Here is a 15,144-nt window from a genome sequence, read left to right as displayed (position 1 = left end):
AGTCGGGTTAAAATCTTAGGCCATAACAAATTAGTGTATTTCAGGTCACTATTACTCGGAAGTAAAATTTAGTCGTATATTAATATTAACCTATACGGGTAATAAAAGTTAATTTTTTTTCGGGATATTACATTCTACCCTCCTTAAAATAAGTTTCGTCCCGAAACTTGAAAATAGGAAATGAAAAAGTTAAAAGCTTCGTTATTTCAAGAGTCAAAAGAGTTACAATTGTTTAATTTAATAAAAGTCTTTCAACCACATTCGTGAAATGAGTAAAAACAAGTATGTCAAATATAATGGGACACAAAAATTCCAGTCGCGAACAAGAAATCGAGTAATCCAATTCATAGATAAACTAAATTCATGCGTAAATAGGCGCTGAACCGGTTATTAGATGCCTCTAATAACAAGTCCTAACGTCCAACCAATCGCATAAAACCAATGAAAACAAAAATTGAAAAAGTTTATTTTCAATTTTTTTGTAAGCATTTTTTTTTAATAAACAACATAAAATTTTAAATGCCACAAAGATTAACTGCACTTTTTTTTTTTTTTTTTTTTTTTTTTTTTTTTTTTTTTTTGAAATTTCTGTAGTATGTGAAACGGTTTGAAAATCAAAAATTCGAAACTATGAAAACAATATCAAGATATAATGAGTGAAAGGATAAAGTGTAAAAATCCTAGAGGTATAGTGTATCCCAAAACTTGTCTAACCATCTCACCAAAAAAAAAAAAAAAAAAATGAAATATGTATATATTATGAAACTAACAACTCCATGCAAATGTACACACATAAGAAAATTAAACATCCAATTCATATGTACTCGTACCATATAAAGCAATAAAGGTATTATTAGTAAACAAAATCACTTAAACAAGTAATTCGAGACACTTTATATTTATCTCACTCTCTTTTAGTCGGTTTCTATGTGTCTGATACAAATTTTATACTAGACCCAAGAATCTACTCCCCCGCTAGACGTATGGCCGAAGGCTCAACACGCGGTTGCAGAGTTGCTCTGATACCATTTTGTAACGCCCCCGGAAAGCAGACAGGCAGCTCAAAATAACTCTTTTTATTAATAACAGACAGCAACGGAATTACAAGGGCGTCACCGCCGTATTCCCCCTTCGGAGAATACAAGGCTTATACAAAAATAAAGATAAATACAAAGTTAAAGTTAAAAACTAATAACTCGATTACATTATTCATCCTATTAGGTTATCTGAAATTCCTCACACTTGTCCTTCCCCGACACTTGTACCTGAAAAAGAATGAAAGTAACGGAATCAGCCAACCACAGGCTGAGTATGACTCCGGTCACCTCCACCGGCCCTACTTACCTCTATTTTAGTATTTTAATAATGTCTCACAAGGCTGTGTGATAGGTCACATGGGTGCAATTGAATCATAAAATAGACATGCACAACCTGTCATTTTCAATATGGAACATTTCATTTTACTCTTATACTGGTCTACCAATATTAAAAAGAGAGACATTACGGAGCCGAAACTCCTCCGGGCCAAGCCCACCTCCATGTACATAAGATAAGAAATCCGGGTCTGAGACCCATCTCGGCCATTGCCGGATAACATAATTATCATTCATATGGGGCCATGCTTCCCCTCCCCTCATTGTTCATATGGGGTCATACTCCCCCCTCCCCTCATCGTTCATATGGGGTCATACTTCCCCCTCCTCTCATCGTTCATATGGGGTCATACTTCCCCCTCCCCCTCCTTCCATGTACATAGGACAAAATAATGTCGTCTCTATCCAATAATTGTATCCCGAATGCGACAATTGACCAATAGTACATTATAACGATAATACCATTATCACAGTCATAACTTTATAAGACGGTAAATAATATAACATGTGGGCAGTATAACAATCATAAGATGAAATTAACAATAAAACTATTATAACCAGTTATTTCTAATATCTTATTTCAAATGTAAATAATTACTCATATCGACGAAGGATTCCGAAATCATACCTTATTTTATCTACATGCGGATAGTTATGAAATAATAGCTATTTCCTTAAATTTTCACATGTTAACAAAATGAAAGATGAAAGGCTATTTATAGGCTTCAAAAGACGGTCTAGAAGCAAATTTCTATGCTACGTGGTGGCCATATGAAGTGTCCTTGTAATCATTATGCTTAATCAAGTCTTACTTTGCCATCTACACTTGCATGATAAGTATATCTAAAATCCTATGTAGATGTTTATCTAGATAATAATGGATAGATATTTAAGATTGTTTAATAATATAAACGAAAACTTACAACTCACCATAATTTAGTCGGGTTAAAATCTTAGGCCATAACAAATTAGTGTATTTCAGGTCACTATTACTCGGAAGTAAAATTTAGTCGTATATTAATATTAACCTATACGGGTAATAAAAGTTAATTTTTTTTCGGGATATTACACTTTTTTTTGGGGACCTTCCCTAAAAACAGTGGATCCCCAAATGTTGGGGAGCTTGGTGCAACAATGAGGAGCCCCATTTGAGGAAAGAGAGTGTATATGAGAAGCTCGATTTCCACCTTTGCGGATGCTCTAATATACTCCACTCTAAATACGGGGGCTGTTCTCAGCTTGTGACGAAAAGTATCGGTCTTCAATGAGAATCGGTGTTATAATATATTTCACTCAAAACTCTAAATACGGTGCCTGATTGAGATTTTATCAAATGTTCTTTACGGAGTGATTTACTCCGTATATGATAAATTGTCTCAAGACAAGAGTGCCCCTAAATCTGTCCTGGTATTAAAAACGGCATTACTATCCTCTTATATCTCTTTTTTTTTTTTGGTGCGCAAGAGGGGCAAACCCCCGAAAATTAACTACTGGCTATTACACGGGGAATAGCTACCCAAAAATATCCTCCCTAAGAATAGGGCTTAACTCACTAGGAGGAGAGTCTAAATGCGTAATTAAAGTACTAGAATTGACTCCCTTATTAGCAAGGAATTCTGCAGCTCTGTTTGCTTCCCTATAAGAATGTTCCAGCTTGATCCTCCAATGGTCCTCAGCTATCAAATCTTTGCATCTTTTAACAATGAATTTTAGACTGTTGCTCACTAGTTGATCTTCATTGATGAGATTGACACAAGGGGAATTATCCTCTTATATCTCTAGTCCTCTTGTCTCTTGAAGTATATGACAGAAATAGTACTATTAAATTCGCAAGTCTCACTAAAACATAAAGTCGAGAGGTTTAAAGCTTTAATACAATAAAAGAGTTTAAATGAAAACATAAATGCTATTGCCATTCAGCGGTTAACGTACCAACGGGTTTGGAGGTTTTCCGTGCTGACGATGCTGGGACAAATTCTCGTGGCCAATCTTCCGTCTTTCATCATCCTGCCTTCGTTACACTAGCCTACTCTGTTGTTGTACTCCTAGTCTTATCTTATGTTTATGTCATCTCTGAAACTGGCTTTGTAATACTAGATTCATTAGTCGGATTTCTGGTGTTACTTAGTCGAATAGCTTATTTTGTACTGCTCGGAATATTGTAAGTTATTACCTTTTGTCAAAAAAAAAAACGTCTTCAAGAGATTACAATCCTTCGGTACAAATACAAGCCTAGTCCAAAAGATCGAGTTATAGCTACATCGTGAAAACACATTGTTGTTTCGCCTTAGAAAACAAAAACCTCTTAGGTGTCTTTCATGAAAACATGAACCCCAGACTTGCGATTTATTATTTATTAAAAGGGTTTTTTTGTCAGAAACTACCTTTTATTTAGGGCCATTTGTGAACAACTACCTTTCATTTTATTATTGGTTTTCAACTACCTTTCATTTCTTCTTTTTGCAAAAGACTACCAGAATTCCACTACCGGCGAAAAAAAGTCAACTTTCCGGTGTTGACTTGCTCTTTTCTCCCCTTTTCACACATATAATCTAGATTTCCCCATTTGTTCACCCTACAAAATGTGAAAAAGCTCTTCTCCATGCCCAACACCTTATCAAAAGTCTCTTCTATCTCAATCTCCCTCTCCATCTCCGTCGTAAAATCACCTTTACTGCCACCTTCAACTACGTCTTTACATTTCGACAATCTTAGCTTATAGACTATTCACGATTCAACAACCTAATGTTCATGAGTCCATCTCAGACATATTAAAGTACCCTCTTTTTCTCTTCATGGCGAAGATGATGGGTATAAGAAAACTAATGAGATAGTAGACAAGTAATCCTAATAGTGAATCCATGATTATTTTTGAATAGTTAACACTAGGCGGCTTTGTTTGCCCATAAATAGATCATTATTATTGTTGAAGAAGTATATACCATGTTCTGATAACTTTCTGGTGGTTTTTTGGTGAATTGAGATTTTGATTCGGGTAAGAGATGGACAAATTGAGGTGATTAATGTTGGGTTTAATCAATATTTATCGTCAATTATTAGGTTTACGAAGTAAAAAATTAAATTTAATATGAAAATGACGACTGAATGTCGGAGAGTTGACTTTTTTTAGTCGGAAATGAAATTCTGGTAGTCTCTTGCAAAAAGAAGAAATGAAAGGTAGTTGAAAGCCAAAAATCAAATGAGAGGTAGTTGTTCACAAATGACCCTAAATAAAAGATAGTTTATGACAAAAAAACCCTTATTAAAAAGCTTTAAAAATCCATGTTTTTCCAATAGCAATTATGTGTCTACTTTCATTGCGTTATCGCGAGCTGTCACAACACCGTTATAGCATTATGTATAATTCGTACCGATTTTATACTCCCTCTGTCCCGGCCATTTGTTGTTCTTTTCCATTTTGGGGTGTCTCAGTCATTTGTTGTCCTTTCTATTTTAAGAATGAACTTGATGAGTAATTTGATCATTCACATTCAATTTGTTCCACTTGTCATTTAGTAATTGACCATCTCCTTTTTCCTTGGTCTTTGTGCCAAAATCAAAAGACAACAAATGACCGGGACGGAGGGAGTAAGTTTTTATACCATTTTTAATTTTTAATTGTAATTGTCTCTTAATAAACTTATTAAGAGACTGAATCTTTGAGAGACCTATCGTTAAAAGTAATGTTTAACAAATTTTCTCGGGCAATATTTGACAAATAATCAAACTTATTAATTGAGTGGATTTCTCTTAAAACGGTCTTTCTTAAAACCTTTCACAACCCCTTTTATTGAACAACAACTCTCCTATAGGACCGTCCTATAGCATAGGACTGACCCAATAAAAGAATAGCCCCACACTTAATAGTTAATTATATTTACATTTTAATTTTATTTTGATAACTCAATATCTTAGGATGAACTCGGACATATTTAAAAGTGCAAGTTATCAAAATAAAATATTAGGTTATTAAAATAAAATATTTATATACAAATATATTAATTATTTTAGTTGGACCTTTTGTAAATGGGCTAGTCTTATTCATAAAATGGTCCTATAGAATAATTTGTGTTCATTGAATCATTTTCATCTTTATTTTATTGGGCGTGACTATGTGAGAGACATCTTAAGTTAAGACGGTCCTAAATAAGGATCGGGTATAATTCGGACTATTGCATGTTTGGTTAATGGGCTTGACTTAGTTTATCTACGCTCAACCCAGTTCCCAGTTCCCACTCCTCGCACTCTCATAGTTGCTTGCGGTGTTGGCTTCCATTGGTAAGTTTCTCACTCCTATCTTTTTGTTGTTTATTTATTACTTCGTCTATTCATTTAGATTTCATACGTTTTTTTAATGCATGAAAGGCGTATTTTAATGAAATGTATGAAATCTAACCGAATGGAGGAAGTACTGTTTGCTTCTGGTTTGGCATTGTAATTATTGTTCTTTTTTTGCATTTGTTGTGGAAAATAATGTATACCTGTTTAAATTACTTGCTGAAAATTGATTCTGTCACAATTTGACATGAAATTTGTCATCTTTGCTTTACTGGAAAGAGTTTTGTTTGATTATTATGGCCTCGATACCATATTTAGGGTGTGTTTGGATAGTAAAAGTGGAGGGAAATGAAGGGGAGGAGGAAGGGGAAGCGAGGGGAGGGGGAATGAGGTGTGGGTCTTTGGATACAATTTCCCTTCAAATCTTGCCTATTGTGGAGAGATTTTGATTAGGCTTAGAGGTGAGAAATTTGATCCCTCCAAATCTCTCCCTCTCCATTTCCAAACAAGGGATTTTAAATCCCCTATTCTCCCTCCCTTTCTTTTATCTCCAAATCACTCAATCCAAACACACCTCAGTGTGTTTGGATAGCAAAAGTGGAGGGAAAGTGAGGGGAGAGAGAAGAGAAAGGGATGGAAGGGAAGGAGAGGGTGTTTGGATACAATTTCCCTCCAAATTTTGCCTATTGTAGAGAGATTTTAATTTGTCTTGTAGGAGGGAAAATGGATCCTTCTAAATCCTTCCGCCTTCATTTCCCTCCACCCTTATTTCCTATCCAAACAAGAGATTTTAAATCCCCTACGCTCCCTATCTTTCTTTTACCTCCAAATTCCTCAATCCAAACACACCCTTATTGTCCCATTTGACTTTGATGATCGGCCAATTTCTAATGTCACCATTACGACAACAATATTAGCCCAATGCCTTAAGGGCTTCCGGAACGGCTCTTTCCGAAATATACACAGATTAAATTTAAGATTTGTCGTCTTTCATTTATCAAACCAATTGTTTTTATACTCTATCGGTCCCAAACTTCCAATTATTTGTTTGCCTTTTTTTTCTTTTTCTTTACGAGGCGTATTTTAATCTAAGGTGAACAAATGATTGGGATGGATGGAGTAGTTATTGTTAAAAATGTTGGAAGTATCAAGTATGGTACACTGTCAGAATGTGAAAGTATCTGTCAAACTGCCAAAGTGGACATAATTTTACCGCCATTGTTGTCAATTAAGGATTACGGAGTATATAATTGGGATGGAGGGAGCGTTAGATTTGTTTTTGTTTACGTAGCTATTTTATTTTGCGTTATTCCTTATCCTTGCATTCATTTCGCTGTACATGTTTGCAGAGTAGAGGTCTATAGGAGGTCGTGATAGCAAACGAACTGTTATCAAAAATGGTTGATGGCTAGTTATTCATAAATATCTGGCTCGCATATGTTCAATTTAGTGTACTTGTGACATATGAGAAGGTCTGTATCCCTGGGACTAAGGACATTGGTGTATGGGAATGAAAATCGATTCAAAATCAAAAAGGTGTCTCATGAGCCATTCTCGACTTTCCTGGGAGCATCAGTTTTGCGCACAAGCGCTGAACATGATGTCTCGGAAGGAGAAGAAAAAAGACCCATTGATGTACCTATACCAAACATATGTTATGGTAAATACGTTTCAGTAAGAACTTCGATTCAAGGAGAAGTTCTTAGTGTTGTTGATCCCTCATTCTATAGTGGATTACTGAAGCAATTTGCCGAGCTTGGTCATCTCAGACATGGCAGAATGGTGCATGCTCATGTCTTTAAATCAGAGTTTAAGGATGATGTGATAATCAACAACAACATTCTGTACATGTATTCGAAGTGTGGTGCAGTACGTGAAGCGCAAAAGTTTTTTGACGAGATGCCTATAAAAGACACGTTCACTTGGACTACTATGATTATAGCTTATTCGCAGAATGGAAGCCCCTCGAGAGCTCTTTTGTTGTTTCCACAGATGCTTCATCTTGGTGCCAAGCCGAACAAATTTACCTTCTCTAGCCTTCTAAAGGCCTCTAGGGCAGTTTCTACTGTCAAGCACGGTATGCATATGCATGCGCTTTGCATAAAATATGGTTATGACTCGTGTGCTTACGTAGGGACAGCTCTAGTAGATATTTATATAGGATATGGCCTTATGAATGAAGCGGAATTGATATTTGATGGGCTTTTGAGCAAAAATGAGGTCTCTTGGAACGCCTTAATTGCTGGTTATGCTAGAAATGACCAAGGAGACAAAGCACTTAATTTGTTCCAAAGGATGAAAAGAGAAACCTTTGAGCCCGATGATTTTACGTATTCCAGTGTACTTAGTTCGTGTGCTAGTAGTGGTTCTTTGGAGCAAGGCAAGTGGATTCATGGTCATGTAATAAAATCAGGGATGACGCTCGTGGGTTTTGTCGGGAATACTCTTCTACATATGTATGCAAAGTGTGGGAGCATTATGGATGCCGAAAAGGTATTCACTAGATTAACAAAGCAAAGTGTTGTTTCATGGAACACAATGTTGACTGGGTATGCCCAATATGGTCTTGGACGTAAATCGGTCAACCTGTTTGACGCCATGTTAAAGACGAAAATACAGCCTAATGAGATAACATTTCTTGGCCTGCTTACTGCATGTAGCCATGCTGGGCTTGTGGATGAGGGATGGGATCACCTTAATAGGATGAAATTGTTCGGTTTGGAGCCAAAGGTTGGGCATTATGTTACCATGGTTGATCTTTTTGGTCGAGCGGGCAGGCTTGATGAGGCAGTGAAATTTATCACAAATATGCCAATTGAACCTGTTGCCGAAATATGGAAAGCGTTATTGGGTGCTTGCAGATCGCATAAAAACATGGAGTTGGGTGTTTATGCTGCCAAACGCGTTTTTGAGCTTGATCCCTGTGATCCGGGTCCCTATGTTATACTGTCCAACATTTACGCTTCAGCTGGTAGGAGGGCTGATGTGGCAAAAGTGAGAATGATGATGAAGGAATGTGGTGTAAGCAAGGAACCGGCTTGTAGCTGGGTGGAGATCGAGAATGTAGTCCATGTGTTTGTTGCAGATGATCATACTCATCCTCAGATCAAAGAGATCTACAAAACTTGGGAAAATATAAGTGCAAAGATCAAAGAAATTGGGTATGTACCAGACACTAACCAGGTGCTTTTGTTTGTGGAGGACCGAGAGAGAGAAGTGAATTTGCAGCAGCACAGTGAAAAGCTTGCCTTGGCTTTTGCGATTCTGAACACACCGCCTGGATCCATTATTCGTATTAAAAAGAACATTCGGATGTGTGTTGACTGCCACTCTGCCATTAAGTTTGTATCACGGGTAATTAAGAGAGAAATTTTAGTGAGGGATACAAAACGGTTTCATCATTTTCAAAATGGTTCTTGCTCTTGTGGTGATTACTGGTAATTACCAAGGGGTCACTTGGATTCGGGGTAGTCATTGCAATTCGTGCTGTTGGAGTTTTGGCGTCAGTATTTTCAGCGTAAAGTGTTTTTTATCGACTCGTTGCAATTCATGCTGTTGTAGTTTTGGCGTCAGTACACGGTTACTGATTCTAGCATCTAAATGTTTCTACAAGAAGCTGATGCCGTGGGTTGCTCCAAGTCGACGTACATCGGATGTAGTACATCATAATTAATGATTTTTTGAGTTTTTGTGTATTTTTTTCGAGTATTATAGAGTTTATATGTTCTGTTTGACACTCTTTCGGTTAATGGTAGAAATAATCAATAAATTTGTTAGCTCTGTTGAATTATTCCCAGGTGTTGTAGAAATCCTAATTTCATCCAAACTTCGTCAACTTGGTTTCCTGTTGTTATGTCGAAACCCATATTTACTGAATCAGATTACTTGCTTTTCTACTCCATACCTCCGATGATGTCTACTGAATCAGATTTGCCGTACAGCAGAACTGGATTAACTCACCCCCAGATTCAATAGCTGAGGGTTCCGAGAACTATCCAGAGAGGTAGCCGCAGGGCAACCCTCCAACGCTGGCATTGGCCCACAGGTGAACCTTATCCCTATGCCGATGACAACAGGCAATTTTTTATCACAGGGGAGGACGACAATTTCGACAAATTTGCTTTCACAGAGAGTATTAACATTACAAGGATTATCCAGTAACATTATTTATTACAAAGTCTGAAGTTCAATATCGCTCAAAATTTGCCAACACCTATCGATCAAAATCTTCGAATGTAAACAAACTTGCTATAGAATGTGTCACCAACCAACAGATAATTTGAACATATCAACCATCCTGTAAACTTAACATCAACTTTCAGACCTGGATAGTATATGCATCGAGATGCGCAGTATATAGTATGGCTATCAACTTCTTGAACAAGTTCAGAGACGATCTTATGGTCGACATCAGGAACGTGATAGGAGCCCCTTTGAGCTGCCAAAAAGGAACACATGCTTTAGCATGAGTACATGATGAAACTATCAGGCAACAATTGTACTAAAGTTTTATCGGTGCAAAGACGGTAAATCATTATTCAAGCCTGGTTGATTAGATCGATCCAGCTCAATTCGTAACTTCAATTCAGCAAGATTGGGAAGAAAGTAAATGGAAAAAGAAGAGTAGAAAAACTACTGCTCAACATTAATCAGGTATATATATACAAACCTTGGCACAGTTCCAGCACGACGATGATCGTATTCTGTAGCCTGCCTGAGAGCTCTAGCAAAAGCCTTGAATGTTGCCTCAATTATGTGGTGAGAATTCTTTCCGGCAAGCTGCATCAAAAAGAGTGAAACTTTTTACCAAACAAACTAATTATATAAACTCCCAGCTAATATGTATTTTGCGTACAGTTTAGAAGCTGATGGAGGCATGTTACTAATCACGGACCCTGGAGGTCATGGTATTAAACATCGGTTTGAGACTTAGTCTTGGATAGGTTACCGCGTCATGATCTCAGACATTGCAGCATAAACAAGGGGTTATATAGCCTTAAAATGTGGTGGCGGTAACTTTCCAAACTTTGATAACTCGGTTGCAATGCAGTGTTGTAGCCGGGAATTAATACCATGTCAAAACCATAACAAAGAAAAAAAAAACATAACCACCACCCAATCCAAGAAATGATAACAAGGAAAATGTGTGCATCTTCTTAAGAAACATAGTCATTTTTTCAAAATTAAAAGACGGTTACCACTTCGAACACTAGATTTCTCGTCGACGCCTTTCAACATTATAAAAACATACACCTTAAATTCATTCACCTTCTCAACAAACTGATAAGTAGTTTTCGAGACAAAAAATAATCCTGATGCAGGATGAGTTGAAATTATAAGCAATAAAGATAAGCGTACCTGCCGAATGTGAAGCGTCATACCAGATGTATTCACCAAAGACTGGAAAAAATGCTCCACTAACTAGATACAAAGACACCGGGATAAGTTAGGAGATCCACATTCTATTATTAAAGAAGAAGAAATGTACTTGTAGCAGTCAAATGAAACAATAAAAATAGTTATACAATTTAGTTTTTCATTTTGACCTGTGCTTCGTATTAAGAAAATAGACCAGCATGACACAACAATTTGAAGAAAACTAATCTACTTCTTCCATCAGGGGTAACATATTCATATATATACAAGACTAGCAAAATGTGCCTGGATACATTAATGTGGGGGCTCACGTGCATACACTACGGTGGAATGATGGATGTGTGGTCATAAAAAAAGGATCGGATAAGAAATGAGGTAATTAGGGAGAAAATAGAAGTTGCACGGCTTGCACCTATTGAAGATAAGATAAAGGAGAATAATTGAGGTAGTTTTAACATGTGAGTTGGGAGAGAAAGTGACACGGAAATTAAGAGGCTTGAAAAATGAAAATTTAAGATTGCAAGGGGTAGAAGAAAATCTAAAAAACATGGATAAAAGTGATAGAAAACCATATGAGCTATCTGGGGGATCAATAAACTCTGGCGTTGGAGCAAGTTAAAGATGATCAATGAAGTCTGCCTGAAATAAACCAAACAATAAGATAGCCCAGGAGCAAAGGAGCAAGTGTTACCTGGGTGTCGTATGTCCCAACTCTCTCAGTAGGTATCTGCAGATCATATCCCAAGTAGGGCCTTCCAGATAAATCCTGCAGCAAAGGTACATCAGTCTAAATTGTCCAAGAGCACAAGATATTATACAATTAAGCATCATCTAAAGAATTTGAGCTTATTAAAGTGATAAACTACTGAAACCAGACAAACAGTTGAAAGAAATAGACCAAAAATAAACCTCTGAGGAGAAAATCTTGGACATAGAGGCAGTCCCTATGTGGAGGATAGATGAAATGGAAACACCTTACAGACAAGATAAACCCACGACTAAATTAAGCCATCTCGCTATACAAAATCTAGGGCAACCAAGATAGAACTGTATTTCAGTAAACCCTTGGTCAAAACAAGGCAAACATCCTCATAAATGCCTGTAAATCAGAGAACAGAGAAAACTTAACCAAGCCATAGCGCCAGACTACAGCCCGCCCAATGTCTGACAGCCAAGACTTGAGAGTTATCAAATCCTTAAGACCCTAACCCATTGTTCAAAGAGGCTGCACATGAGTAATTGAACATGCTACTGAGAGCATGTTCAAAGATTTATAGGTAAAATTTGGAGACTTCGATCAGCATATTTAAAATCTAAGACATTATATTCATATGGTTCACAGTCCTCTTTGGGTAATATAACAGCTACGTGTAATGCATACTTCTCTATTTTTTTTCTAACTGAAAAAGATTAATGATATAACCCTGACTTCAAAACCCTCGCCTTTTAATAGCAAAAGGAATTCAGTTACCTACTTTGTATGCACAAAGTCACAAACTCAATGGAAACAAGATTACTTTCAAAAAAAATGATGAATGAGACATGAAACGGGACTGGAAGCTATCAAACGAAAAACCCTTTTGACATTCAAGTATTGTTCCATGTTCTTAACTAAACAGCCACATGTCCGCGTCAGGATTGCTATGAAACTACAAGGACTTTGTATTGTACAAACTAACATGGAAGAACCAGAAAATGACGCACTGTTCTAGTTTTACGCCCAATGAAACAAATTCGTTCACTAAGTGTGAGTAGACAAGCTTATCCTATATCAATCATATTCACTACACTATGGTTAATAGAAGATTTCACCCTATTTCTTGTTAAGCTAAATAAAAATTAGCCATAATACTCTGAAACCCATTTATAGACAAGATCCACATTCCACAATATCAGACTAATAGCGTGTAGAAAACTTCCAACCTACAAAAAAGCCAAAGTGATGGAGATGGCATACCAGTGAGACATGTATTAGAGCTTCGTCAAGGGGAGCAGAGAAGTTCCCAAATCTATTGATTCCTTTCCTATCGCCCAGAGCTTGCAGCAAAGCCTACATCGAAGAGACGTGCACATCTTCATAATGACCACAATCCCTTTTTTAGATATGAAATACAAAAGTGGCTGCTAACAAATATAAAATGTGAGTGTATACCGTTCCAATGGCGAGTGCAACATCTTCGTTAGTATGATGATCATCAATATGAATATCACCAGTAGCTCTCACATGGACATCAAATAACCCATGGGAAGCAAGTTGCTACAGATAACAAAACACCAATTGATAAATTTCATCATCTAACCAATTAAGCAATTAAGCTAAAAGTAAATAAACGAAACCGGAATTAAGATTACTAACATCCAACATGTGATCAAGGAAAGGAATTGAAGTAGTGGAATCAGCCAGCCCAGTACCATCCAAGTTAATCTTCACACTCACATTCGTTTCTTTCGTCACCCGCTTCACCTCCCCTATTCTTCCCACTAAATTACAACCAACAAACTAATCAAAATCAGAAACCGATCCCTCCAAACTATAAGCTTTGCTTCATCAATCATTTTTAAATACAAAATACTTCCTCATAAGTCATAACCCTTAAATAAACCCATAATATGAAACTTCTCCAACAATCAGTGGCGGAACCAGAATTTACAGTTAGGGGATGAAAATTTTCAAGAGGACGAATTTATTAATTAAGGTAAACTAGAATAAATTAGGGCGCATTTTAGAAAAACCCTAAGGGTGTGTTTGGATAGCAAAAGTTGAGGGAAAGGGAGGGGAGGGGGAAGGAGGGAAGGGAAGGGGAGAGAAGGGAAGGGAAAGGGGAATGAAGTGTGGTTGTTTGGATACAATTTCCCTCCAAATCTTGCCTATTGTGGAGAGGCTTGGAAGAGGGAAATAGGATCCCTCCAAATCTCTCCCCCTCCATTTTCCTCCACCCTCATTTGCTATTCAAACAAAGGATTTTAAATCCCCTACTCTCCCTCCCTTTCTTTTCCCTCCAAATCCCTCAATCCAAACACACCCTAAAATAAAAACAATCAAAATCAGAAATTGATCCTTCCAAACTATAAATTTTCTATGCAAAACACTTCCTCAATAACCCCTTAAATAAACCCATAATATGAAACTTCCCCAACAATCAGTAGCGGAACCAGGACTTATAGTTAGGGTACGAAAATTTTCAAGAGGGCGAATTATTAATGAAATAAGGTAAACTAGAAAAAAGTCGTGAATTTATTAATGGGGCGACCGCCCCTACTAGTCCCCCTAGTTCCGCCACTGCCAACTATTAATGGAATAAAGTAAACTAGCACAAAGTTGCAAACTTTAATCAAGATTCCAACTTTTTTTTATGATAAGGCGACCGCTCCTACTAGCTCCCTAAATCCGCCACGGTCAACAAACAAAATACTCAAAAGTCAACATTCAAAATTTCTAAAACAGATATTCAAATTGAAATAATGGGTAATTAAAATTACAGGAATTACAGAAATAAAGTGAAGAAATTCGAACCAGAGGTGACGGGAGTAGAGGTGGAAGTAGAAGAAGGGACGCCATTATCATCAAGCAAAGAAGCATGAGGAATTAAGGGATTTGAAGTCATGAGTTTGAGTGAATTAAAGGGTAATTTAGGTTTGTAAAAATTGGGAAATTGATGAGGAAAAAGGGTGAGATTTGTTGAAGAAGGAAGGTTGTGAAAATGGGGTTTTGGTGTTGGATTGAGAAGGTGAGTTGCATTAGTTGAAAGTGCCATGGAAGTGAGAACTGAAGGTGGTGTAGTTTCTAAGCACTTGAGATTCTCTCGATTTATACCAAAAGCTTAATATTCGGAATGGAGAGGATCTGAACTTTTTTTTTAGAGTAAATTATCAAAAACTCCCTTTTAAAATATGTTTTTTAAAATTTATTCTCTTTTTAAAAAAAGTTTAAAAATTACACTCAAAATATTGCAAAAATTTAAAAATTGCTCCTTAACCTATATTTTTGCATTTTTATGACAAAAATGCCCCTCATTTTTTTATTTCTCATATGTTTATCAAACTCCATTACAACTCTACCCACCTTTCTACCACCCAAGGACTCCACGGTAAACCTCCACAATCCTCCACCCAAAAT

The 15,144-nt window shown here is 36.8% G+C and overlaps 2 protein-coding genes across 3 annotated transcripts; one reads left to right on the top strand and one right to left on the bottom strand.

Moving 5' to 3' along the window:
• Positions 1-5,455: 5,455 nt before the first annotated feature.
• LOC141619191 (pentatricopeptide repeat-containing protein At3g24000, mitochondrial-like) lies at positions 5,456-9,279 on the top strand. Of its 2 annotated transcripts, none has more exons than XM_074436217.1 (2): positions 5,456-5,651; positions 7,001-9,279. In XM_074436217.1, exon 2 carries the CDS (start codon positions 7,116-7,118, stop codon positions 9,090-9,092), a length of 1,977 nt encoding a protein of 658 aa, XP_074292318.1. In that variant the 5' UTR covers positions 5,456-5,651; positions 7,001-7,115; the 3' UTR covers positions 9,093-9,279. The 2 variants fall into 2 exon arrangements, with proteins under 2 accessions (XP_074292318.1, XP_074292319.1); XM_074436218.1 differs by lacking the exon at positions 5,456-5,651 and having other exon boundaries at positions 7,018-7,151; positions 7,188-9,190.
• Positions 9,280-9,757: 478 nt separating this feature from the next.
• On the bottom strand, positions 9,758-14,868 carry LOC141619192 (imidazoleglycerol-phosphate dehydratase 1, chloroplastic-like). Its single transcript, XM_074436219.1, has 8 exons — positions 14,542-14,868; positions 13,384-13,508; positions 13,180-13,284; positions 12,985-13,077; positions 11,719-11,793; positions 11,010-11,072; positions 10,321-10,430; positions 9,758-10,089 (listed from the first exon to the last, which is right to left on the bottom strand). Exons 1-8 carry the CDS (start codon positions 14,780-14,782, stop codon positions 10,062-10,064), a joined length of 840 nt encoding a protein of 279 aa, XP_074292320.1. The 5' UTR covers positions 14,783-14,868; the 3' UTR covers positions 9,758-10,061.
• Between the last annotated feature and the right edge of the window lie 276 nt (positions 14,869-15,144).

Source organism: Silene latifolia, chromosome X (genome assembly GCF_048544455.1).
Source record: "Silene latifolia isolate original U9 population chromosome X, ASM4854445v1, whole genome shotgun sequence".
Taxonomy (NCBI): domain Eukaryota; kingdom Viridiplantae; phylum Streptophyta; class Magnoliopsida; order Caryophyllales; family Caryophyllaceae; genus Silene; species Silene latifolia.
This window is presented reverse-complemented; position numbering and strand designations above follow the sequence as displayed.